The 27,978-nt window shown below is 41.0% G+C and overlaps 1 protein-coding gene across 1 annotated transcript in view; it reads left to right on the forward strand.

Moving 5' to 3' along the window:
• Positions 1-27,978, forward strand: part of LOC109096199 (E3 SUMO-protein ligase RanBP2-like) — a 60,402-nt gene that overhangs the window by 29,757 nt on the left and 2,667 nt on the right. Inside the window, 17 exon segments of the mRNA XM_042730560.1 lie at positions 7,177-7,284; positions 7,286-7,313; positions 7,509-7,603; positions 7,699-9,310; positions 9,313-10,612; positions 10,614-11,365; positions 11,368-11,901; positions 12,301-12,378; positions 19,848-20,018; positions 20,165-20,233; positions 21,178-21,403; positions 21,405-21,574; positions 23,913-23,999; positions 25,079-25,131; positions 25,133-25,243; positions 25,325-25,598; positions 25,675-26,009. Coding sequence (XP_042586494.1) covers positions 7,177-7,284; positions 7,286-7,313; positions 7,509-7,603; positions 7,699-9,310; positions 9,313-10,612; positions 10,614-11,365; positions 11,368-11,901; positions 12,301-12,378; positions 19,848-20,018; positions 20,165-20,233; positions 21,178-21,403; positions 21,405-21,574; positions 23,913-23,999; positions 25,079-25,131; positions 25,133-25,243; positions 25,325-25,598; positions 25,675-26,009 — 6,003 coding nt within the window.

Raw genomic sequence — 27,978 nt, forward strand, 5'->3', positions numbered from 1 at the left:
TGGTCTGGCATTGTCATGTTGGAAAATGCAAGGTCTTCCCTGAAAGGGGAACGCGGCGTCTGGATGGGAGCATATGTTGTTCTAGAACTTGGATATACCTTTCAGCATTGATGGTGCCTTTCCAGATGTGTAAGCTGCCATACCCTGCGCACTCCTCGCAACCCCATACCATCAAGAGATGCAGGCTTCTGAACTGGCTGGCTGATAGCAACTTAAGGTTGTCCTTGTCCTCTTTAGCAGATCCGGATGATATGAAGTACTTGATTTTCCAAAAGAACGCTAGAATTTTGATTCGTCTGACCACAGGTGATTTTTCTGCTGCACGCAGTTCGTTTTAAATGAGTACTTGGCCCAGAGAAAAGCGCCTGCGGCTTCTGGATCATGTTGCAGATATGGCTTCTTTTTGACCTATAGAGTTTTTAGCCGGCACCGGCGAATGGCCCGGGGGATTGTGTTCAACCGACCAGTGTTTGCTGGAAGTATTCCTGAGCCCATGGATGTGATTTCCCTGTGCAGTAAGCATTCCTTGTATGCTGATTGCAGTGCGGTCTAAGGGCTGCAGATCACGGGCTCAAGTATGTGTTTACGGCCTGGACCCCTTACGGCACAGAGATTGTTAAACAGATTCTCTGAAAATCTTGGGATGAGTATTTGTAGGCACTTGTGAGATGATTGATAAACTTCAAACTCTTTTGCAATTTTTCTCTGAGAAACTCATTTCTGAGATTGCTCCCTATTTTTCGCCGCAGCATTGGGGGCGGGATTGGTGATCCTCTGCCCATCTGGACTTCTGAGAGAACACTGCCACTCTGAGAGGCTCTTTTTTATACCCAATCATGTTGGCAATTGACCTAATAAGTTGCAAAATTGGTCCCTCAGCTGTTCCTTATATGTACATTTAACTTTCCCGGCCTCTTATTGCTACCTGTCCCAACTTTTTTGTAATGTGTAGCTCTCATGAAATCCAAAATGAGCCAATATTTGGCATGACATTTCAAAAGGTCTCACTTTCAACATTTGATATGTTATCTATATTCTATTGTGAATAAAATGTTTATGAGATTTGTAAATTATTCCATTCCTTTTTTACTCACAATTTGTACAGTGTCCCAGCTTTTTGTTGGAATCGGGTTTGTTTTGGGTTTTTTTCTTATATTTTTCTGTTGATATTCTGTCTTTATACGTTATAATAAACTACCATAAAATTCCGACCCTTCATTCTTTGTAAGTGGGGCAACTTACAAAAGTCAGTATGGGGATCAAATAAAATATTTTTCCCCTCTGTATAGATTTGAAGATGTGAAATATTATTTCCAGTCATTTATTATACAGTGAATAAAACCGGCTTGTTAATAGTCCATTCATGTTATTTATCTCCGAAAAGAGGTTAATGCTGTTTTGAATTAAATCCATGTGAAGAATGACAGGTTGGAACGCCACAGATGTTTTTTTGCGAGAGTAGTAGGCTATATAGGTGTGGAATTTTCTTACTAATTAACCTTATTCAAGTGCAATATACTGGCCTTTCCGTTTATTCCCAAAATACAATAAATTTAATTTGTATTGCTATGATTTATCCAACAAGGGGCTACCACCTGTATCTCAAATGTTTTATTGCAAATTTCATATAGACTTTATTCTCAATAAACCTATATTATTTACTTGGCACTGAAAACACTATCGTAGATCTCGTCTGGATGTTTAACTGCCGAATGTTGTTCCTTGTGCCACCTGGTGGATATTGTGTGAAAGCACAACAATGTTTTATAAAATCTGAAAAAAGCTCCTGCAGGGAGCTCTGAGATCATGCTCGATTAGTTGTGTGCTGCCGCAAGAAAGAAATTCGCATTCTTAATGGCCACATCTGTAATTGTAATTATTATAATAATCACACAGAGTTATAATATTGTGACACAAATGTTTGCTAATGGCGCACCGCTGGCATGTTTGTATGTGTTTGTGAAGATACCTGTATCTATGGAGGAGGTGATGGATTTGTTGAATGAGGTTAACCAGCAGCTTGTTGGTGAGGTGGATGAAGACCAGGTGGACTATCCTGTGACATCCAGCCCCGGTCAGCCCACTGAAGGCCATGTTAAATTCTCCACTCCTTCCTCGTCCAAGAGTGTCATGTCACCGTCCAAGAGATCTGTGTATGTTATAGTGCTGCTGTTGTCTGTGAGACTCAAACTTTCGCTCTTCTGCTGTTTTCTGTTTAGCGCTGCCCAGATCGTCCTCGTGCTTCCCTCCTGCATGTTCCCGCCCAAACCGACCACCTCTCACGGGGCGAGTCGGTAGCTCTTTCCGTCTCCGGGGGGGGGGAGGGGTGGGAGGACCAAATCACTGCTGTGCAGACTGTGGTGCGTGGTCGCGCGTCGGTTCGAGCCTGAAGTCATCCAGCCACACCCTCAGAAAGCTTAGTTTCTCCTGCGTTTTGCTTTTCCACAGTGTGAATTTAACCTTCTGTGCAATGATTTTTTATATATGATTTTTATTATGGAAAGCTGATTTATTTTAATTATAACTTTTTGACATTTTAATTTAAATGAGCACATGATGACAAACATGTTGTGTAGAGAATTAGGGGATGTTGTATTCTAGTTCAGAGCCAGACTGAAGGATGTGTGAATGCCACTGGCGAGCATACACTACTACACATGAGCTTTAGCTGAGATAATTCGTTTATACTGTATCAATTGACTCATCAACCCACAACAGAAACAACAATTAAGTGTGAAGGTGGTCATATTGATGCTGCGAAAAAGATCCTTATTTTGTGTGTATGGTGTAATGACATGTTGATATGCGATTTTACGGTAAAAAACAACAACATTATTTGCCACATACTGTACCTTTATTGTTTCCTCCTCTATGGCCAGCCGGGCTTTTTGAAACGCGTTTGGTTTTTTGTTTTCCAAGCTCAGCGGTCGGAAAAGCGAGGTGTTCGCGGAGGTGGCCAGCTAAGCCAGGGCATGGTTGAGGTGGCCGAATTCCTCAAGCCTGACGGAATTGTTTACGCCCCTTAACATACTGTGATGCGTGTCCTGGTCGAACATCGGCATGACAAGACAAACAATACAACCCATTACAACAAGGCCATTTGTTTGCATCCAGTGGGGACGTAATTACAGATTAGGCTGTTGCTTTGTTGACGCATTGTTGCATCAGGCCGCGTAAACCATGTCTGCATTTGTGATCGGAGAAACGACAAACAACAAGAGCTCTACATCTACAACACTGCTAAACACTTGTGTTTGATTCATCATTGCACGCACATGCGTGTAAATATGTAAACGGACTTACAGACGGTGACCTCAGAACAGCCCACATTGTCGTCTTCTCTCCCCTAGGATCAGGAAACATCCTCCATAAAAGGCATTGCCAACACGTCTGTATATTTGGTGTGAACCTGTTCTGGAACAGTGTGGCAAATACGCTTAACCCACTGATATTCTATTTGTCCTCGTTTGGAAGGAACACAGAAAGTAGTTTTCACTTTCACAATGAACCAGGCGTCCTCCACAACATGGTGCTGGCACGCAACATCGAGAATCCATGGGAGAGTGCCATCCTTTCTTTGAACATGTGGGCGGCATTATGCAAATCTCTTCCACACCGTAGACATGTGGGGGGTGTTTACAAGAGCTCTTTCCAGAGGGCAAGGAATATCTAACACTTTTATTAAATATCGTCTTTGGTTTGAGACTTTAGTCTTTGCAACTTTCGGGATGTATTTATTCACAACCGTGCGTTGTACACTCCAAAGAGAACGGAAAACTGAAATCGCATCATAGTGAGACCCATTAAATGTTAGACTCATGTTGTCTGTTCATAGGACAGATTACATATAATAGAAAAACTTTCCTTCCTGAAATTACTGCAGCAAGTGACGGGATTGAGTTTTCTAGAACTAAAAACCCGTCCCCTAGTTGCCTGCGTTGCGAACACGCAAAAAGGGGTGGTGGGGGGTACTTCCGCCAAACAGTTCTATGAACTCTTTAAAAAAAAAAAAAAAAAGCAAAAAAACCCATAATGCTGTTTGCACTCATAAATCGACATGCAGGAAGTGTTCAAAAGCAGAGTCGGCTGTCAGTATGGGCTGGGCTAATATATCTATATATATATATATATATATATATATATATATATAATCTCGATATTGTAAATAATTTACGATATTCAATATATCTCAGTATGTTTGCATTTAAAATAATAAAAAACTATGATTTTCTTTTGCCCATTAAAAAAAATAAAAAAAAAAAAAAACAAATTTAGATTGAACAGCTAATTTAAGCAGTAAAAAAAAAAACTAGAGTGATCCCTTACTGCTTTTTATTAAATTAACACATGTAGGCCTATATGTAACTGTAGTAGTGCAGTGTCAAAACAAGTACAGTCGTGGCCAAAAAAGTTTTGAGAATTACATAAACATTGGAAAATTGGAAAAGTTGCTGCTTAAGTTTTTTATAATTAGCAATTTGCATATAATCCAGATGTTATGAAGAGTGATCAGATGATTGCATAGGTGCGCGCGCGCTTCTTTGCCATGAAAATTAACTTAAATCCCAAAAAAAACCTTTCCACTGCATTTCATTGCTGTCATTAAAGGACCAGCTGAGATCATTTCAGTAATCATCTTGTTAACCGGGGGTCAGGTGAGATGTTGACGAGCACACGGCTGGAGATCATTATGTCAGGCTGATTGGTTAGAATGGCAGACTTGACATGTTAAAAGGAGGGTGATGCTTGAACCATCATTGTTCTTCCATTGTTAACCATGGTGACCTGCAAAGAAACACGTTGCAGCCATCATTGCGTTGCATATAAAAATGGCTCACAGGCAAGGATATTGTGGCTACTAAGATGGCACCTAAATTCAACAATTTATCGGTTCATCAAGAACTTCAAGGAAAGAGGTTCAATTTGCTTGTAAAGGAAGGCTTCAGGGCGTCCAAGAAAGTCCAGCAAGCGCCAGGATCGTCTCCCAAAGAGGATTCAGCTGCGGGATCGGCGTGCCACCAGTGCAGAGCTTGCTCAGGAATGGCAGCAGGCAGGTGTGAGCGCATCTGCACGCACAGTGAGGCCAAGACTTTTGGGAGATGGCCTGGTGTCAAGAAGGCAGCAAAGAAGCCACTTTTACTCTCCAAAAAAAAAAAAACATCAGGGGACAGATTGATCTTCTGCAGAAAAAGTATAGTGAATGGACTGCTGAGGACTGGGGCAAAGTCATATTCTCCGATGAAGCCCCTTTCCGATTGTTTGGGGCATCTGGAAAAAAAAAAAGGCTTGTCCGGAGAGGAAAAGGTGAGCGCTACCATCAGTCCTGTGTCATGCCAACAGTAAAGCATCCTGACACCATTCATGTGTGGGGTTGCTTCTCATCCAAGGGAGTGGGCTCACTCACAATTCTGCCCAAAAAACACAGCCATGAAAAAGAATGGTTACCAAAACACCCCCCAACAGCAACTTCTTCCAACAACCCAACAACCAGTTTGGTGAAAGAACAATGCATTTTCCAGCACGATGGAGCACCGTTGCCATAAGGCAAAAGAAATTTGGGTCCATGGCCTGGAAACTCCCCAGATCTTAATCCCCATGAGAACTTGTGGTTCAATCCTCAAGAGGCGGGTTGGGACAAACAAAAAACCACTAATTCTGACAAACTCCAAGAAGTTATCATGAAAATAGATGGGTTGCTATCAGTGTCAGGATTTGGCCCAGAAGTTTTGATAGAGAGCATGCCCAGTCGAATTGCAGAGGTCCTGAAAAAGAAGGGCCAACACTGCAAATACTGACTCTTTGCATAAATGTCATGTAATTGTCGATAAAAGCCTTTGAAACGTATGAAGTGCTTGTAATTATATTCAGTACATCACAGAAACTACTGAAACAAAGATCTCTAAAAGCAGTTTAGCAGCAAAACTTTGTGTTGAAAACGAATATTTATGTAATTCTCAAAACTTTTGGCCACGACTGTACAGAAAGTGCATTGTCAACTTTTTTTAGTGCATGTAATTCACAATTTAAACTATGCAACTAAGGGGAAATAATTAAACTGGGATAAGTTTTTTTTATAAAAAAAATAGAGAAGCTGTGTGTGTGTGTGTGTGTGTGTGTGTATGTGTATATACCCACACGTGAGCACGTGCGCATGGTTGCCAGATTGCTTAAAATAAGCAAAACACCGGGCAGAAAATGTATCCTTGTAACAGCGAAGCTCTGATTCAGGGATTTAAACTCTTGTTATCTGGCAGCTGCTCTCATGAAGCTCTCGTAGTAGAGGCGCGTAGAGCAGTCCATAGTAACATGTTCCGTTTTTGGACATTCGGGAGATCATTCTTTTGGGAAAGTATGCTTGAACTTGAAATATTGCGATATTCCCCGCGTATTTCCAAATTTTACATCGTCTGCAAAATTTAATTCAGATATTATTGCTAGTATTTGATATATCGCCCAGCCCTAGCTGTCAGCGGGAGAGCACACACTGAGTCTGTATTACCAATGCTGCAGAAACACTGGTATCAGCACATTTTTATAATTTCAGAATCACCTTAGTAACAGTGCCACTACATTTGACAACTCTAGCTAAAGCTCTAAAAAGCATAGTTACTTTTCTGTCTGTTTTTTAATGTCTTCTGTTGAATAATTCATGTTTTTATCACTTTAAAGGATTAGTTCACTTCTAGAATAAAAAAAAATTGACTGATCGATTCCTCAACCCCTGTGTCATCACCCATGTTAAATGCAGCTTCAAAAGGGCTCTAACACGATCCCAGCGAGGAATGAGGGTCTTATCTTTTGAAATGATCAGTCATTTTCTAAAAAAAAGAGTAAAAAATATTTAATGTAGTGTGATTTAACAAGCTTTCAACTTCAAGCAAAAGGGATCGTAAGGGTAAATTCTCATACACTGAAGCTGTATTAACCCATTACTTTATTGAATATTGAATTAAATGGTCTTGTCTGCAATGCTCTGGCATCTAGCACAGCTTCCAGTCCCAGCTCAAGGGTCTTTATCTCTCCTGTGCCCCTCTTGCTCTTGTTCTACTCCTCCTCATAAAGGCATACAAGGCAAAATATTAATTTAAAATAAGCTATAATAATGCCTTGTAGTACCAGCTGAAAACGAGTGTTTGGAAATTCATTTTATATATATATATTTTTTGTCTCACACAGAATGAGGTTCATGACCTGCGTCATAACTCTTCAGATGCCACAGCATCCTCATATAGGATGTATCGAGACAACACTGCAGACGGACGTCAGGAAACGTTTCCTGCAGCGTCAGACGTTCCACGGTGTTCCTCTCACTGGTCAGTTCAATGACTTACCCCAAAGCAGCAGTATTTGTTTGAAATTTGAAATTGTACCCCCACAGTAGATGTGAGAAACAATGAGGCTTGTGCAGGTTTTTCTTCTACAAACGTACTTAATGCAAACAAACTAAAGAACCACTTGTGTAAACAGTAGTTGAGACATGCCTAAACCATTCCTTTTATTTGTTTCAGTTGCTACTACAGGTCCCTCTGTGTACTACAACCAGTCTCCAGCATATAATTCACAGTATCTTCTGCGAACTGCTGCAAATGTCACACCAACAAAAGTACTGGAAGGATTTCATGTAAACACAAAATATTCTACCCTAACTGTAACGAAGCAGAGAATCTATATCAAAGAATTGTTTGTTTGCCTCTGCAGGGCCCAGTATATGGAATGAATCGTCTTCCTCCACAGCAGCATATGTATGCCTACCAACAATCAACACACACCCACCACCAACCTCTACAGTCAACACCTGCATGCATGTATCCTCAAGAGCAGGTTTTCGTCCTCCCATCCGGTTTGGAGTCACCAGCTACATCCTTACTCTCCCCGTACAGTGAGGAATATTATGGTCACAATGTTCCTCAGCCCACAGTTAATCCAACATTGCCAGAGCCTGGATATTTCACTAATCCATGTGCCGTTACGTCCACGCAGCCATCCAGGAGCACTGAAAGCAAGGCTGTCGACCCCAAGATGAGTTTTGGGCCACAGTTCACAGGTGAACCTGCTAAGGTTCCCAACTTTTGGAGGAGTAGCCCGGGGCCAACAACAACAGCATCAGCTGCGTTCAAGTTCAACTCCAATTTCAAGTCCAATGATGGTGATTTCACCTTCTCCTCTGCTCAGGTGAAAAACAGTGAAAGCCTCTTGGGACTTCTGACATCAGATATTCCTCCCAAAGCGGAGGTGCCGTCAGAACCAAACACCAGACCCAAGACCAGACGCCTAGCCAGAGCGAAGTCTTTGCCTTTGGGGAGTAAAAATGCAGCAGGATTTTCATTCACTGATGGTGCTCAGAACAAGATGAGTATTTTTGGCAACACCGATCAAAGATTTAGCTTTACAAGTGGAACCAAACCAACATTAGGGAATACAGAGGCTCTGGAAGAGAAGCGTGTGGAAAGTGACAATGATAGCACCCATGTGGAAGAAGATGAGGATGGGCCTCATTTTGAGCCCATTGTGCCTCTACCTGATAAGGTCGACGTGAAGACTGGTGAGGAGGAGGAGGAGGAGATGTTCTGCAAGAGAGCAAAACTCTTCCGATTTGACGCTGAAACTAAAGAATGGAAAGAGAGGGGCATTGGCAGTATCAAAATCCTCAAACACAAAAACTCCGGGAAAGTTCGTCTGTTAATGAGGAGGGGAGCAGGTTCTGAAATCTGCGCCAATCACTATATTACTGCCGACATGGTTCTCAAACCAAATGCTGGATCTGACAAATCCTGGGTCTGGTACGCTATGGACTATGCAGATGAAATGCCAAAGACTGAGCAGTTGGCCATTCGTTTTAAAACTGCAGATGAGGCGGCACTGTTTAAAGTTAAATTTGAGGAGGCTCAAAAGTTCCTTTCGGAATCCCCACAAGGCCAACAGATTGAAAAGGAAAGCAAACCTCCACAGCCTCAGGTTTCATCCAAAGAAGTGGATCTCAAAACCCTGTTTTCCAAGAAGGCGGGTGAATGGGACTGTGACGTGTGCTGTGTAAGAAACGCTCCCACGTCTGTGGTGTGCGCGGCCTGCAGCAGTGCAGCTCCTTCTACAGCACAGGTCAAACCTGTAGAGGAACCCAAAGCCTCGGCTCCTGCTGCCAAATCGTTCTTTTTTGGACTTTCTGGAGATTCCGCTAAAAACGACACCAGCACTGATGTCAGCTCGAAGGGCTTCACGTTTGGATCTCAAATACCAGTTTCTTTTAAGTTTGGATCAAAGGATGCTGTGGAGACATCTGCTGGCTTTGGAGCTCAGGCTGAGAAGAAAAAAGTCAGGCTGATGCACCACAACAGGAGAAAGTGTCAGCAGCTCCAGCAGTCCCATTTGGCACTGGATTTGGTGCTCAGTTTGCCAAGAAAGAGGGTCAGTGGGACTGTGACTCCTGCCTAGTGAGGAATGATGCCTCAGCAACTGAATGCGTTTCTTGCAAAGCCCCCTGCACCACTGTAAAAACTAATGCAGCATCGCGAGGTGGGCTAGCTGCCATGTTTGGTAAAAAAGAGGGTCAGTGGGATTGTGACACTTGCCTGGTAAGAAATGAAGGTTCATCTAGCCATTGTGTTTCATGTCAGACAGCAAACCCAAATATGAAAAACAAGACCTCTGCTCCACCATCAAGTTCCTCTTTTACCTTCAGTTTTGGTAGTTCTATCAACCAACCTGCTGCGACAGGATTTAAAGCCAATTTCAATCCAGGCCCTGCTTTTCAGTTCGGCACAAGTAAGGAAAAAGCATCCTCAGAAGGCTTCAAGCTTGAGTCCTCCACAAATGAAGCTGAAAAGTCATCAGGCGGTTCCAGTTTTTCATTTTCCATGCCTGCGCCTGTTGGCGGATTTAAGTTTGGCATTGCAGAATCTGAGCCAAAACCATCAGACGGACAGTCCCAAAATGGATCCGCATCTGTCCTCCTCAAAAACATTGCTGAGCTTCACAAAGAGAAAGAGAAAGAAAAAGAGGCAGCCCCAAGTTCCTCAGATCAGTCTGTAGATGCTGATAGTCACGATAATAATCCCCTCTTTACTGGTAAGCCTGACACCTTTAGTTTCGCTGACTTGGCGAAGGCACGAAGCAGTTTTCAGTTTGGCCAGGAGGATCCCGCTTTCAAAGGCTTTGCAGGGGCTGGCGAGCCGCTCTTTACAGGGTTTCATTCTGGGCCCAAGGCCGACACCTCTGTTGATCAAGAGGATGAAATGTACAAAACTGAGGAGAATGACAATATTCAGTTTGAGCCTGTTGTTCAGATGCCAGAGAAGGTCGACCTTGTTACAGGCGAAGAAGATGAGAAAGTCTTGTATTCACAGCGTGTCAAACTCTTCAGATTTGATACAGAAACAAACCAATGGAAAGAAAGAGGAGTCGGCAACCTAAAACTGCTCAAGAATAACCAGAACGGGAGACTGCGAGTTCTTATGAGAAGAGAGCAGGTGTTGAAAGTGTGTGCTAATCATTGGATCACAACCACAATGAAAGTATAGTTAAAGCCCCTCTCTGGCTCGGATCGAGCCTGGATGTGGATGGCCGTGTTCTCAGACGGAGATGCCAAATTAGAACAACTTGCGGCAAAATTTAAACCACGAGCTTGCAGAAGAATTCAAGCTGAAATTCGAGGAGTGTCAGCGACTGCTTTTGGATATTCCTTTGCAGACCCCTCACAAGCTCGTGAACACTGGCAGAACGGCCCATCTTATACAGAAAGCTGAAGAAATGAAATCTGGTCTTAAGGACCTCAAATCATTCTTGACTTCCCAAAACAAGGATGAAGAAACTTGCGATACAAGTCGTAGTACCTCTGCAGTTGTAGTTAAGCTTGACTCTGAGGGCACCGCACACACTTTAGAATGGGATAATTACGATTTGCGTGAGGAAGTGCACGAGGACTATAGCAGCTCCTCTGTGCGTGATACTCCTTCGCAGCCAGATCCAGTAGCTAAAAATCTATTCCGCTTTGGCGAATCATCCACAGGGTTTAGTTTCTGTTTTCAGCCTATTCTCAGTCCCTCTAAGTCTCCATCTAAGCTAAACCAGAGCCAGGCTTCTGTTGGCACAGATGATGAGCAAGAAGCGTCGCAGGAGGAAGAGCGAGATGGTCAGTACTTTGAGCCTGTTGTGCCACTGCTGCTTGTTGATGTCTCAACAGGAGAGGAGAACGAGCAAGTCCTTTTCAGTCACCGGGCCAAATTATACCGCTACGATAAAGATCTCAGTCAGTGGAAGGAACGAGGTATAGGAGACCTTAAAATACTACAGCACTACGAAACAAAGCGTGTCAGACTCGTGATGAGACGGGACCAGGTCCTCAAACTGTGCGCAAACCATTGGATCGCTTCCTAATGAAGCTCGAGCCCATGAAAGGAGCTGAGAAAGCATGGATCTGGAGTGCCTTTGATTTTGCTGAGGGTCAGGGCAAGGTGGAACAGCTGGCAGTTAGATTCAAACTGCAGGAAACTGCAAATGCTTTCAGTGAGATCTTTGAAGAGGCAAAGACTGCACAAGAAAAAGACACTCTACTCACCCCGTTTTCTGAAAGAGAACCTGCCTCCACCCAGGAGACACTTTGTGGCAAGGCTGCAGTTGCTGTACTTGAGGAAACAACAAAAGAACGTACTGGTCTCTCTGAGGAAAGCAGTCCTAAACTGGATCAGACACCGCAAAACACCAAGAATGTGGTCTCTCCTCCAAAGTTCGTCTTTGGGTCAGACTCTGGCAAGATCTTTGGAAGCCCTTCGCCAATCAAAGAAAAAACTCTGGCTGTGATTTCCAGTTCAGAAGATGAGAAGGCGGGTGCCTCGAGACTGAAAACCTCTGGACCAGCAGTGACTAGCCAGTCATCGGCTGGGACTCCTTTCAGCATACCAACAAGAAGTAAGCTATGTTCTGTGACCCATAGTTATGAATAAAACTGTACCTCTGTGTTTAGCTCACAGCTGTCCAACCTTGCTCCAGAAACGCTTGCCTGCAGTTCAAGTAGTCCTAAAGATTATGATTAGCTGCTTCAGGTGTGTTTCAACCAAGGCTGGAGATAAGTGCATCTCTGGTTTAGGTTCTATTTAGTTTTATTTACTTTTTTTAATGAAACCTACACTTTCTTATTTTGTAGGTTATTGCTGTAAAACATCCTTGCAACTATGTTGCCGATGCCTTATTTAAGCCCATATTTTTATCGTATATAGACTGATTTTCATCCACCCCGGTTTTCTGAGATGGATTCAAGTTCTTCAACTAAATGGCAAAAAAACTTTAACACATGACATTATTTTTTAGGTTTGGATTTTAGGCTTTTCAAAAATAATCCTATGGCCTTTTGGACCTGCACTTCAGCCAACCAGTTTGAAGCCCGAGGTATTTCAGGTCACCATTTACTGTGGCACATTGAGCTCTCACTGACTGGCATGAGCCGGGAGACCTGACCTTGGCTGAATGATGTTATAACCCGACATTACTCAAACCAAACATTTGCATGGTCTGAAATGTGCTAACATTTACTCATTTATTTGAAATTTTAGTAGAATTTACAATTAGGGTGCACCAGTGGCTTCAAACGCCCTGTCCCAAATGGAACACTTCATGTGCACTTGCGGTCTTACAGACTTACAATGACCACAGTGTGTGTGTGTCTGTTAAGCCCACGAGACCGTAGGGTGTCCCATTTGTCATTTTAACGTTCAGAAGGGTGCTTGCGAGCGCCCCCTTTTGCGGTTGTTATGCGCCTTCGATCTGCACTTCTGCTGAGCCTGCACTGGGGCGAGCTCCACAGCAGACTTTTACCCGACAGTCAAAGCGGCATTATGTCACGAAAGTGCGGACTCAGAGGAAGACCGCGAGGGTTTAGGGTGCCATTTGGGACAGGGCAAAAGTCCTTCAGGTACTCCGCATTGAGTGTCTTGTAAGGTGATTTTTCCCATCTTTAAATGTGAAATTTGCTCTTCCAAGTATTTCTGTCTTGGCTATATAGTTATGACTATTTTTTGTCTCTGGAATACATCATCCATGCAGTTTTTCTCTATTTGTAGTAAGCTGCTGACTCTTCTGACAATGTTTTCCTTTACAAGTAGAGCTATTTCTGCCCACAGACCAACAATTCAATTCAAGTTATTTGTATGGCGCTTTTTACAATACAAATCGTTGCAAAGCAACTTTAAAGAAAATAAAGTTTTCTACAATATTTAGTCGTAGCTTATCAGTGGTGACTGTCAGTTTATGTACATATGGAAGAAATGTACGGAAAAAATTAAATTAAAAAACTTAATCAAACAGATGATGAACACTATTAACAGCAATTATTATATAATGCAATCAAAATTATAGCAAAATTTGGTAGTTCGGTATGTTGTTTCAGGGTTGGCATCATCTGAGGACCTCTAAGGGGTTGGCATCATCTCTTCTCAGGTGTTCTGGATCCAGACTGGAGCTTGTGGTAAATCCTAGCAAAAACAGAGAAACAAACAAAGTAAAATGAATTTTGTTTAACCCAAGCTAAAGAATAAAAATGTGCATTTGATCAGATATAACTGCAGTACAAGATTGAGATGCATTATTTGAATGCTTGGCTAAAGAGATGCGTCTTTAATCTACGTTTAAACAGAGAGAGTGTGTCTGAACCCTGAACATTTTCAGGAAGGCCATTCCAGAGTTGGGAGCGCAAATACGAAAAAGCTCTACCTCCTTTAGTGAACTTTGCTATCCTAGGTACTAACAAAAATCCAGCGTTTTGTGACCTTAGGGAGCGTGATGGATTGTAGCGTGGTAGAAGACTAGTTAGGTACGCAGGAGCTAAACCATTAAGGGCCTTATAAGTAATAATATTTTGTAATATGATCAAAATATGGATGCGGATCTTAATAGGTAGCCAGTGCAGAGACTGTAAAATTGGGGTAATATGATCATATTTTCTTGACCTGGTAAAGACTCTAGCTGCTGCATTTTGAACTACCTGTAGCTTGTTTATTGAGGATGCAGGACAACCACCTAGCAGTGCATTACAATAGTCCCAGTCTAGAGGTCATGAATGCATGAACTAGCTTTTCTGCATCAGGAACAGGTAACATGTTTCGTAGCTTGGCAGTGTTTCTGTTTTTGTAACATGGGAAGTATGATTTTCAAAAGACAAGTTGCGGTCTAATATAACACCCATATTTTTGACTGTAGAGGGAGTAACAGTACAACCGACTAGGTGCAAATTGTAATCTACGAGATTCTGTGTACGGTTTTTTTTTTTTTTTTTTTTTTTTTTTTTTTTTTTTTGGTCCAAAAAAGTAATATCTCTGTCTTACCCGAATTTAATGGGAGAAAATTATTGGTCATCCAGTCTTTTACATTTAAACACACTCTGTTAGCTTAGATAATTTAGAAGTTTCATCTGGTCTTGTTGAGATATATAGTTGAGTATCATCAGCTTTAACAGTGGAAACAAATTCCATATTTTCTAATAGTATTACCAAGGGGGAAATTGTATATTGAAAATAGCAGAGGACCTAGGACAGATCCTTGTGGCACTCCATATTTTACTGGTGATAAATGAGATGACTCCGCATTTAAATAAACACGGGGTAGCGATCGGACAGGTAGGATCTAAACCATCTTAAAGCCTGCCCTTGAATACCTGTATAGTTCTGTAATTGATTTATAAGTATGTCATGATCTATGGTGTCGAACGTAGCACTAAGATCAAGTAAAACTACCAATGAGATGCAGCCTTGGTCTGACGCAAGAAGCAAGTAATTTGTTATTTTAACAATTGCAGTTTCCTGAAATTCTTCATAGAGAGCTTTTTTTTTTTTTTTGCAGGAAAGAGTACAATTGAGCAGACACAACTTTTTCTGAAATTGTAGACATAAATGGAAGATTTGAAATGGGTCTGTAATTTGCCAGTTCACTAGGATCTAGTTGTGGTTTCTTAATAAGAGGCTTAATAACCCCCAGCTTAAATGGTTTTGTTATGTGACCTAAAGATAATGACGACTTAATAATATTGAGAAGCGGTTCTTCTGCTAAAGGTATCAACTCTTTCAGTAATTTATTGGGTACAGTGATCTAACAGGCATGTTGTTGTGTTTAGATGCAGTAATAAGTTTATTTAGCTCTTCCTGTACTATAATTGTACTGCAGTTTATCTTTGGGTGCGATGGATAAATCTGAAGTGTTAGACACTTTAGAATCTACATTTGTTATTGTATTTCTGATGTTATCTATTTTATCAGTGAAAAGTCATTACTATTTAACTTTGAGGGAATATTTAGATCAGGTGGCGTCTGGTTATTTGTTAATCTAGCCACCGTGCTAAATAAAAACCTTGGATTTTTTTTGGTTATTTTCTATGAGCTTGTGGATATGCTCGGCCCTGGCAGTTTTTAGAGCCTGTCTATAGCTGGACATACTGTTTTTCCAGTTTTTCTCCATTTGCGCTCAAGACTACGAGTTTCTTTCTTAAGAGAGTGGGTATTACTGTTGTACCATGGCACAGTAAGTTTTTCTCTAAACTTTTTTTCTCAATTTGATGGGGGCAACTGCTTCTAATGTATTAGAGAAGATAGTGCCCATGTTGCCAGTCATTTCATCTAGTTCATGTGTAATTATCGGTGCACAGAGCAGTTGAGATAAATCAGGCAGGTTATTTGTGAATCTGTCTTTGGTGGCTGGAACAATAGTTCTGCTCGGATGATAACGCGAAGCTATATAGTTATTATCATCAATACGCAAAATGCACGAAACAAGGAGATGGTCAGGTAAGATCATCACTTTGGGGTACGATATCTATATCGGTAAGATCAATTCCATGCGCTATAATTAAATCTAGTGTACGATTAAAACGATGAGTGGGCCCGGTGACATTTTGCTTGACTCCAAAAGAGTTTATTAGGTCAGTAAACAAGTCCTAATACATCATTTGTATTATCAACGTGAATGTTAAAATCTCCAACAATTAGGGTTTTATCAACGGTAACCAATAGGTCTGAGAGGAAATCTGCAAATCAAATATCGCTGTAAATGAAGTGTCCCCAACTAAGCAAGCCAGAGGCGACAGCGGCAAGGAACCAAAACTCCATCAAGTGACAGAATGGAGAAGAAACCTTGGGAGAAACCAGGCTCAGTCGGGGGCCAGTTCTCCTCTGACCAGACGAAACCAGCAGTTCAATTCCAGACTGCAGCAAAGTCAGATTGTGCAGAAGAATCATCTGTTTCCTGTGGTCTGAGACAAGGTCTTTACAGGGGATCTGTCTCTGGGGCTCTAGTCCTGGTCTCCGCTGTCTTTCAGGGCTGTAGAGGTCCTTTCTAGGAGCTGATCCACCAATCTGACTGGATACGTACTGGATCCGGGTGACTGTAGTGACCCTCTGACTTGGATACAGACTGGATCTGGTGGCTATGGTGACCTCGGAATAAGAGAGAAACAGACTAATATGAGCGTAGATGCCATTCTTCTAACGATGTAGCAAGTACATCGGGTGTTATGGGAAGTGTTCCCGGTTCCGGTTTACCTAATTAATGCAGCCTAAAAATACTTTAATGGATTTGGATATTAGAAGCGTATTAGTGTGCTATGTGTAAGCCAGGTTAAAGAGATGGGTCTTTAATCTAGATTTAAACTGCAAGAGTGTGTCTGCCTCCCGAAAAATGTTAGGTAGGTTATTCCAGAGTTTGGGCTCTAAATAGGAAAAGGATCTGCCACCCGCAGTTGACTTTGATATTCTAGGTATTATCAAACTGCCAGAGTTTTGAGAACGGAGCGGACGTGGAGGACTATAATGTAACAAGAGCTCGTTCAAATACTGAGGTGCTAAACCATTCAGGGCTTTATAAGTAATAAGCAAGATTTTAAAATCTATACGATGTTTGATAGGGAGCCAGTGCAATGTTGACAGGACGGGGCTAATATGGTCATACTTCCTGGTTCTAGTAAGAACTGTAGCTGCTGCATTTTGGACTAACTGGAGTTTGTTTACTAAGCGTGCAGAACAACCACCCAATAGAGCATTACAATAATCTAACCTTGAGGTCATGAGCGCATGGATTAACATTTCTGTATTTTACATTGAGAGCATAGGCCCTAATTTAGATATATTTTTGAGATGGAAAAATGCAGTTTTGCAAAGGTTAGAAAAATGGCTTTCTAAGTAAGATTGCTATCAAATAGCACACCTAGGTTCCTAACTGATGACGAAGACTTGACAGAGCAGCCATCAAGTCTTAGACAGCATTCTAGGTCATTACATGCAGATTTTTTAGGTCCTATAATTAACACCTCTGTTTTTTCAGAATTTAGCAGTAAGAAATTATTCATTTTTCAAATTGGTAAGTTTCGCTGGACCGCCAAGTAATATAGAGCGGAGTATCATCTTGAGGTACTCCATACTGCATTTGTGATTGATATGATACCTCTTCTTTCACTGCTGTGAATTGATGGCGGTCATATAAGTACGATTTAAACCATGCTAATGCACTTCCATTTATGCCAACAAAGTTTTGTAATCTATACAAAAGAGGTCATTTGTAACTCTAAGGAGAGCTGTCTCAGTACTATGATACAGTCTAAATCCTGACTGGAAATACTCACAGATACCATTTTTCTCAAAGAAGGAATATAATTGTGAGGATATTAACTTTTCTAGTATCTTATACAGAAAAGGGAGATTCAAGTTGTGTTTTTTTTTTTGATGAGAGGCTTAATAACAGCCCGTTTGAAGGTTTTGGGGACATATCCTAATAACAATGAGGAATTAATAATAGTCTGAAGAGGATCTATGACTTCTGGAAGCACCTCTTTTAGGAGCTTAGATGGAATAGGGTCTAACATCCATGTTGTTGGTTTAGATGCTTTAACAAGTTTATACAATTCTTCCTCTCCTATAGTACAGAATGAGTGGAACTGTTCCTCAGGGATCTATAGTGCACTGTCTGATGTGATACTGTAGCTGACAGCTGCATGGTTACAATTTTATCTCTAATAGTATCGACTTTAGAAGTAAAGTAGTTCATAAAGTCATTACTGCTGTGCTGTTTGGAAATGTCAACACTTGTTGATGCTTTATTTTTCGTTAATTTAGCCACTGTATTGAATAAATACCTGGGGTTATGTTTGTTTTCTTCTAAAAGAGACGAAAAGTAATCAGATCTATCAGTTTTAATGCTTTTCTGTAGGAGAGGTTACTTTCCCTCCAAGCAATACGAAATACCTCTAGTTTTGTTTTCCTCCAGCTGCGCTCCATTTTCCGGGCTGCTCTCTTTAGGGTGCAAGTGTGCTCATTATACCACGGTGTCAGAATGTTTTCCTTAACCTTCCTTAAGCGTAAAGGAGCAACTGTATTTAAAATGCTAGAAAAGAGAGAGTCCATAGTTTTCTGTTACATCATCAAGTTGTTCTGAGGTTTTGGATATGCTAAGGAATTGGGATATATCAGGAAGATTACTTACAAAGCAGTCTTTTGTGGTAGTAGTGATGGTTTCTACCATACTTGTAACAAGAAGTAGAATTTACAGTTTTAGCTATATGAAGTTTGCACAAATCTAAATAATGATCTGAGATATCATCGCTTGGCTGCATAATTTCAACACCATCAACATCAATTCCATGTGACAGTATTAAATCGAAGTATGAATTCGACAATGAGTAGGTCCTGAGACGTGTTGTCTAACCCCAATATAGTTCAGAATGTCTATGAATGCTGATCCCAATGCATCTTTTTTTCCATTATCAACATGGATATTAAAATCACCAAAAATTAAAACTTTATTGTAGTTGCAGCCAGCACTAACTCGGATGTAAAATCAGCAAACTCTTTAATAAAGTCTGTATGGTGCCCTGGTGGCCTGTATACAGTAGCCACCATGTGTTTGCTCCATATTCTAGTGAGTAGCCTTTCTTGTTATTGCGGTTTCAAATATCCCTCCATAATCTGTAGTCTGAGCCTTTCAAGGGCTAATGGTGATGGCAGATACGTTACTAGTTAGCTTCAAGGAAAATCATTTTCTTTTTTTTCTTTTTTTTTTTTGTTGCCAAATAACCCTGTTTATGTGTGTTCAACCCTCTGGAAAAAGTTCAGGCTCAGGATTTTGTAATTGTTTTTTGCTTTAACCTTTGAGTAGGGGATGGGTAATCTTCCCAAAATAACACGATCTTGTAACTCACAATCCACGATCTGAATCACAAACTTTGGTTTCACAATGGTTTCTGTATGTGAAACCTGGAAGAGATCCCGGGAGAAGTGTTTGTATGGACCTTTGTCCTGTATATTGCAGTAAATGTATTGCCAGCACAAGTAAATATAGTGGAAACCAAAGTCATCGTTCACTCTTCTTCCCCATCAGCGTGTCACTCGACTCTTGTTTTTCCTATGTGTTTAAATCATGATTATCCGTCTGTACTGATGTGTGAGGAGCTGACTGATGAGTGACGGATGACAGCTGTAGGTTTGATGAAGAGCATGAGTGTTTGCATGTGTGTGTCTTTGTAGAGTTACTGATTTAACATTCGCTCAGAGTACTTTAGTCTTGTTGGTTTGAAGTGACTCTGATTGCTTTTGAAAGCGCTTCTTAAACATGGTGAGCACTTCAAGAGAGATGGTTCACCAAACATGAAAACTCAGCCCAGACTCCATTCCTTCTGTGGAGCACAAAATGAGATCATCTCAGGGTTAGTGTTTCCCACCACAGTATAAAGCCAGTGGGACTGATGTTGTTTGGACCCCAGTGACATTGAAACTGTCAGATTTGTCAGTCACACAGCTGTAGAACTGCAGTTTTCATGTTGGGATGAACTATCTGTTTAGCACTTGTTGTTGCTTTAGTTAATCTAGTTTTTGTTTATTGCTCAGTTTACTCTCCGTCAGAGAAGAGCGCTCAGGACGTGTGTGATGATATTGAGATCGTATTTGAGGTTAAACCAACGAGAGAACAAGCAGAGCTGGCCGCCAGACTGATGCTTCCTCCCACGTTCTTCTGTTACAAGAACCGTCCAGGATACATCAGCGACGAAGACAGCGATGGTAAGATCCACACTCTATTTAAACAAATGACTGAAGTCCAGTTTAGTTTATCAAAGCTGCACTTCTGTACACTTTCACTGTCAAATCTTTAACAGTATTCACATCTTCTGATGATGAGATGATTAACCTCACACGGCTGTTTTCAGATGAGGATTTTGAGAGTGCAGTGAGGAATCTGAAGGTCAGCCTAAAAGCTGATGGAGCGTCTGATCATGGTAGGTTGCTCTAGACCAGTGGTTCTCAAACTGGGGTACGTGAACAAAATACTGAAATTTATTGATAAGTTAATTATATCACACTCTTAAATAACATTCAGCTGAACATGTTTCTCACAGGCAAAATATATAAACACCTGCCTCCCCTAGTGTTTAAAAAAAAAAGTCAGTCAGAAATGCTGCTCTGTTTGGAGCATAAACGTGAGGGATGTTGAAGCAGGCACGACGCTTGTGTACCACATGATGCATGCTCCATTATGGAATAAAAGAGGAAAAAATATTAAAAAGGTGACATGACATGAAATCTGACTTTTCCAGGTTTTAAGTGCTTTAATCAAGTCGCTGGTGCATCTGCTATCCCAGGAAACCTGAAATAGGTTAACCCAGTAACTTTGTTTTGGCAAGCCTTTTTCTGCAAGTGTCTGAGAAAACGAGCGCGTTAGATTTCACTCTCTTAGTGACATGGCAAAGGGATCTCATTATAATATTACTGCTCCTTAATCTGTAAGTTTATACCCACGGCACCGTCATTTTTAATTCAGAAAACCCTATATCAGAAGTTTAACACGCATGATTTCAGCACGATAAACATGATAATCAGAACCAAAACAGGTGTTTTTAGCAGGTATGAGCTGTAATGGCACAGCTGTATTCTGGAGAAGGGGGCGGGGAGAATCAGCTCATTTGCATTTAAAGACAGGCAGAAAACAGCCTGTTTCTGCTTCCACTCCAAATAGGGGTTTCACAGTGATGTAATAAATGATCTGTGGGGTTAAATGCAGAGCATCAGCTGTGTCACGGGTCAGCATATTGAGGTCAGATTATCCTAACAGTTATCACACGCACCTCTATCACGCAGCACTAATGAGCTCTGTGTCTGCTGGTCAGTGATGTTGCTCTTCTCTCAGAGCGGTGTGTAGTGATGGGGATGCTTGTGTTTGCAGACTCGGAGGTCACTCTGGTGTGGGAGAAGCGGCCGACGGCAGACGAGGAGCAGAGAGCCAGACGCCTCCTGCTGCCTCCCACCTTCCTGTGCGGCGTCAGCAGCGACTCCGAAGCGGAGGCCGAGAAACTGGACGACTTCAGCACTGAGCTCCAGAAGCTGCAGCAGGCACAGGTGATGCGTGATCGCTGTGAGTCCGGTCTGCAGCACAGCACCGGTTCTTCACCCTGCTCAGGATACACAGGTGAAGCCCGAGCCTTCCCTTGATGCAGCAGCAGTGGACACGAGCGGCGCCGGAGCAGAGGAGCCGCACACTGACACACCAGCTGCTGACGGGAGCCGTCCCATCGACCTCTCCACCAAGAGAAGCAGTGAGAGCGACTCCAGCACAGCTACAGGTCAGTGCCAGTTAAACCCTAATTCCAGTGATTACAAATCATGTGAAATGTTTGCTTTGTGGTTGCTGAATAAATGCACTTCTGCATCCTCTGTGCTACAAGATCCATGTCTGGATTCATGTTTGGATTTAGTATCAGTAAACAGCACGTGTGAATGGTTGCCAGGTTGGGAAATTAAAATTAACACAACTGAGCAGAAAATTTGGCAATTTTAATGAGGAAAGCTGTAATTGGAGGAATCAAACTCTTGACGTCTGGCGCCCATAACCATGAGCGTCTATGGAGGCTTGTTGCCAAAGCAAGATAATGCCAATATCAAATGTAAAAAAAAAAAAAAAACCTTTTCTGGATAAATAACCAGCAGGAAAATATTCATGACAAGCAGAAATCCTGATAATAACTCATATATGATTAGGCATGCAGCCCTTTATTGTAATCACAAGCAGATCTTTTTCATGCTTAGTCACAGAACTCATGAACATATTCTTATTCGGTACATAAAGAAATTTGTCTTGGATTGTAAGAGTTCTCTGTTGTGTCTCTCACAGGTCAGTGTTGTTGTGTAGCCGCTGAAAGATTAGCCCACTTGTGCCCACATTTTTTGAGTGGTTTCATGCATATAGTTGTTAATATGTCCTATGTGAACATGTTCTGCATTTATTTTCACCCGTTTTTTTTTTTTTGTGGAAATCTTATTTGAATGTGCCGCCGTGGGCAGATCTGTTGCATGCACCCCTTCAACGTCAGATTTGAGTAGAAGAATATTTGGCATCTAGCTCAAAATAACGGCTTTCAACAGATCAGTCTATATTTATAAACCAACTTATGTACAAAAGTCAAAGAACATTCGATGCGAACCCAAAAAAGCTGCATCTAGCTTATAATATCTTAGATATGAAAACAACAAAATACAAATCCATTTGTTTTACATGGTGCAGAACAAAATGCAGCCATTAAAGCGTTAGTTCACCCAAAAATGAAAATTATGTCATTAATGACTCACCCTCATGTCGTTCCAAACCCGTGAGACCTCCGTTCATCTTCAGAACACAGTATAAGATATTTTAGATTTAGTCCGAGAGCTTTCTGTCCCTCCATTGAGAATGTATGTACGGTATACTGTCCACGTCCAGAAAGGTAATAAAAACATCTTCAAAGTAGTCCATGTGACATCAGAGGGTCTGTTAGAATTTACTGAAGCATCGAAAATACATTTTGCTCCAAAAATAACAAAAAAAGATTTAGATATTATGTAGGAAGTGTTTTTGTTTTTTTTTCTCAAACTTCTTCTTGAAATCCTTTATTTGGTTGTTTGCTTGTATGTCGTTGGGATGCAAAACATGGATAACATCTAGAAAAGTACTTACAAAAGGAAAATAACAACTATAAAAAAAAGTACTCATTTTTCGTGACCACACCAAATGAAGAATATTGGTATAGGATGTGGCAGTTTCTACCCTCAAGATAGACAGTACTAGGGATGCACAATATTGGATTTTGGCCGATAGCCGATGCTGATACCGATAGGCCTGTATTTCCTTTTTGTTTGGAAACAACACCAAGTCTCTCCTGTGTGGAAATTATAAGCAAAGTATTTTTGATTTTGGTTAGTTTTTAACAAGAATTTATTTGTTAGAATTAAACAATAATGAAGTTCTTTTATAATGACAGTACATTAGAGATTTGAAAATAACTATTAATAAAATATACATCAATCCCTGCATTTTTTCCCCCAGAAAGATGCAAGGTTAACCATAACATTTTATTTTAAAAAGTAACATTTGTAAATGGTCTAAAGCAAAAGGGTTTTAAAAATTCAGAAAATCTTTTAGAGCTGATTTGTTTAAAAAATAAAACCTTACACGTTAATGAATAAATCAGTATATATGAAATTATTTAATTTACAAGTGTCATGTTTGATTATTTTTCATGTAAGCTACTGCTTCTGACCTTTAAATCAAAACATACTCATTATTTTATGACATCAGTAACTGCTTTATTTAATCAGAAACGGTCTTAATGTGGGCTGTTTTACTTTTAATTTAATTAGAAATAATTTTTCATATCGGGCCGATGCCGATATTTACATTTAAAGCCATTATCGGCCGATTCCGATATCAGTCCGATAATATCGCGCATCCCTAGACAGTACAGAACAGCAGCATGATAAACCATGATGCAGACCTTTCAGCAGTTACACGTGATCATCTGTAAGCTGTGTTCAGAGAGGACAGGATAAGAGCACATGAGCTGTGAGTTAGTGAGCGAGGATCAGCCACACTCATTCAAACAAGCTGATCATCTGCTGAATGACCTGACTTCTGCTCTCCTCCTGCAGGCCCGTCTTTTGGATTTCCATCTGTGAGTGGGTTTTCATTTGCAGAACTTGCAAAGAGTTCCGGTGAATTTGCATTTGGCAAAAAAGGTGAGTCTGTTTACCTGTTCACTAGTGTTTCCCGCTTCACCAGTCTGATTCATTAGACAGAAGCAGCTCAAGCGCCATTGATTTCTCAGATTGAACAGTGCAGGTCCTTCTACTGAGCTGTCTTATAGGGTTGAGCGATAAGACAAAATTTTTCAGTGTTATCCTCAAAAAAACAACTAAACATGTAAATATGTGATTATATAGTGAGTATGTCTTCATGAAAGATTTGTCGTTCTGCTGGCGTGGTTAGTGTGCTGACATACAGCACTCACCCTCTCCATCCAATGCTTTCCTGTCTAAAACAAGGCATATCAAGGCCCATGAATATAACTTAAAACTCATTCTCTCATCTTTAGAGTCAAGGGTTTTTAGGGTTTTCTTGAGCTTGCTGCTCTCATCAATGTGAGTCCTGAGGTTAATATTTACACTGTTACACATTACATTTTGGTTTGTTTTCCCCAAACTCAATGGTATTCTTTAAGAACACAGACACAATCATACAGCTCTGCATTTATTCTGTGCTTAAGCAGAAAACACTGGTTGCCGTGTGAGGTGTGAGTGTAGTGATTGTGTTCTGTAATAAACCATACTTTTACTGTTAATGCTGTCTAAAACACAGGTCAGTGTTATTTGTATTCTAATCTTTGTCTTGAGAACTTTCCTAAAGCACATTATAAGGTCTTGTTCGTTGTTTGTTTTTAAAGATCTACACACATCAGAATTTTTAAGAGAAGAAAATCAAATCACAGCTTTAAATCCATGATCTGAAAAGTGAATGATGAACCGTTTTCATGAAGACGTACTCATTTCTGCATTTAATAATCCTGTATTTTCTTGACCGGTCTTGTAAGCACTCAGCACTGTTGTCTAAAAGCTTGTGACTGATATCGAGCATTTCAAACATTGCTGTTAACATGTGACCCCATAAACAAGCTCTTCATAATGTCTGTTTTTTTTGTGAGTGAGTGTGCGAGTTGATATGAATTAGTATTATCAGAGTGCTAGTATGTTAATCATTGCGCTGCTGTCAGCATTGATATTGGGAGTATGTCATTTTCATCATGTGTTTCTTTCTGCAGATGATACTTTCTCATGGTCGGGTGCAGGAACCTCAGTCTTTGGAAGTGCAGGGACACAAAAGGAAAAAATAAAACCAAGAAACAAAACAGAAGAGCAGTGAAGAAAAGACGACACACACCAAAGAGACCAAATCCAATCCGATCCTGATCGCTTCTCTGCCTGAGGTGAGTGTTTGCTGTGATGCTGGTAGCTGTGCTCCTCGTGTCCCTGGAGAAGTGTGACGTGTGTTAACGGGGCTCCTGCAGGTGGAGGTGAGGTCCGGCGAGGAGGACGAGGAGATCCTGGTCAAACTAAGAGCCAAACTCTACCGCTGGGACCGCGAGCTCAACCAGTGGAAGGAGCGCGGCGTGGGAGACATCAAGATCCTCTTCCACCCCGTGAAGAAGAGCTACCGCCTGCTGATGAGACGCGAGCAGGTGTTCAAGGTCTGCGCCAACCACACCATCAGCCCGAGCATTGAGCTCAAGCCCATGAACACCTCTGCTAACGCTCTGGTGTGGACCGCCACAGACTACTCAGGTACAGCCCTCGCTCCTCGCCTCACACACATCACCCTGCTGCCCCTGTCCTCACGTCTGTATGTTTGTCCACACAGAGGGAGACGGGAAAGTGGAGCAGCTGGCAGCCAAGTTCAAGACTCCAGAGCTGGCCGAGTCCTTCAGACGAGCGTTCACAGACTGCCAGAGCAGCATGTCTCAGACTGACGCCGCTCAGACGTCTGCCGCAGAGGCGCTGTCTCGAGACTCCAACCCTGTGGTGTTCTTCGACATGGCCGTAGATGATGAAGATGCTGGGAGAATTGTCATGGAGCTCTTCGCTCACATCGTGCCCAGAACGGCGGAGAACTTCCGGGCTCTGTGTACGGGAGAGATGGGCTTCGGTTACCGCCGGTCCGTCTTCCACAGGATCATCCCGGACTTCATGTGTCAGGTGAGGACACACTGATATTGTAAAAACTCACTGATGATGTGTTCTATACAAAAACAGCATGAATATTCCTTTACATCAGTGCTTTGAAATAGATTCTTAATGTCAAAACGATCATCATGCAATTGCTACATATAAAATCAACAAATAATGGGCTGGGACAATAAATCAGTGCATCTCAAATAGAGAAATGATTCTACATCGATTCTGAGATTTTCCGAAAGCATCACAAATGATTCTCTCTTGAATTGAGTCCGAGCTTAGTTTTTAACAGCAGATGGCGCTGTATGCTTTAGAGAGAGACTCACTCTGCTTGCTTCCAGTTTTTACACACACAGCACTTGAGCCTAAAATAATCATTCATACAGTTTGAATAGGTCAAGGCGAAAAACAAGGGTGTTCATAGTGGGCTGTTTACATTAATCTTGCATCATAAAAGCATAAAAGCCAAGGTTCAAGTACCTTGAACCACTTGCATGACTAACAACATTGAACGACTTGCAAACGCACAATCGCTCTTATTCAGGAGCACAAAACCAGTCATAAGTGTCAATTTTTCAAAGAGATTGAGATTCATATATCATCTGAAAGCTGAATAAATAATCTCTCCATCGATGTATGGTTTGTTAGGAGGACAATATTTGTCTGAGATACAACTATTTGAAAATCTGGAATCTGAGGGTGCAAAAAAATCTAAATATTGAGAAAATCATCTTTAAAGTCGTCTAAATGAAGTTCTTAGCAATGCATATTACTAATCAAAAATTAAGTTTTGATATATTTATGGTAGAATTTTTTTTTTATATCTTCATGGAACATGATCTTTACTTATTATCCTAATGATTTTTGGCATAAAAGAAAAATGTATAATTTAGACCCATACAATGTATTTTGGTTATTGGTACCAATATACCTGTGACACTTATGACTGCTTCTGTGCTCCAGGGACACATTTGAGTGTGTAGTTAAAAATGAGATCAGAGCACCATCTGCTGTTAAAAACTAAACTTAGAATTGATTCCAGAGAGAATTGCGATGCATTCCCAAAATCTCAGAATAGATCCACGAATCGCAAGGCATCGATTTATTGTCCCACCCCTAGTCGGTAATGCTCAAGTTATTTCGGAGTCTGTTTCTGCTGTGCTGCATGCACCAAATTAAAGTGACAGCGCATTGTTCGCAGTACATATGAACATGGATCGACACGGAAATGTAGTAATTGCACCATAAAAGCCAACTGTGTTTCACAGTCAACATGCATGACTATTTGGTTGTTTAAAATAAGGAAAAGTGGCATTCGTAGAGGTAGAAAAACAGTTATTTGTGAACCGCAGAATTGCTTTTATCAAAGATTTACATGCAAAAGAAAAGGCACAGGATTGTGACTGTACGTTTCAATTTTAACTCTTAATTAAACCCTATTACATATACAAGTAGGAAAATATACAGACTGTGTTTAAATGTTTTGCCACGTGCTTGAGCAACTTTATATATAAATATAAGTAGAACACATTGAATAAAACATAGATTTATATCAGATGCAGTAGAAGCTTCAATACTTCTTCCCACCGGAGTCCAGATCAGCTCAGCTACACTCGTAATGTTGTTGCCGCTACACTCGTAATGCAGGTTCAGGAATAAAATAAAATAATAGATTTACTCTTAATAAATGACTCGGAGACTAGTTTAAAAGACGTTTAACACATCACCATAGGAAATGGTTTTGCTTTATTAAAACAATAACTCATAAGCAAATAATGATAAAAGTAAATAGCGTAAAGTCTTCACCCCGAATTGCGGCAGTGAATGTGTTCCAACCATGATGTTTTATAGTAAAAAAAACAAAAAAAACAATACATCTTCTCCTTCCGAATTCCTTTTTCAGTGAACATCTTATTAATCTATCTCTTACACCGGTTGCTATGGATACAGGAAGCATGACCCTTCACCTAGTAGCAACCTTACAGTGGCA

This window comes from Cyprinus carpio, chromosome B9 (assembly GCF_018340385.1).
Source record: "Cyprinus carpio isolate SPL01 chromosome B9, ASM1834038v1, whole genome shotgun sequence".
Classification (NCBI taxonomy): domain Eukaryota; kingdom Metazoa; phylum Chordata; class Actinopteri; order Cypriniformes; family Cyprinidae; genus Cyprinus; species Cyprinus carpio.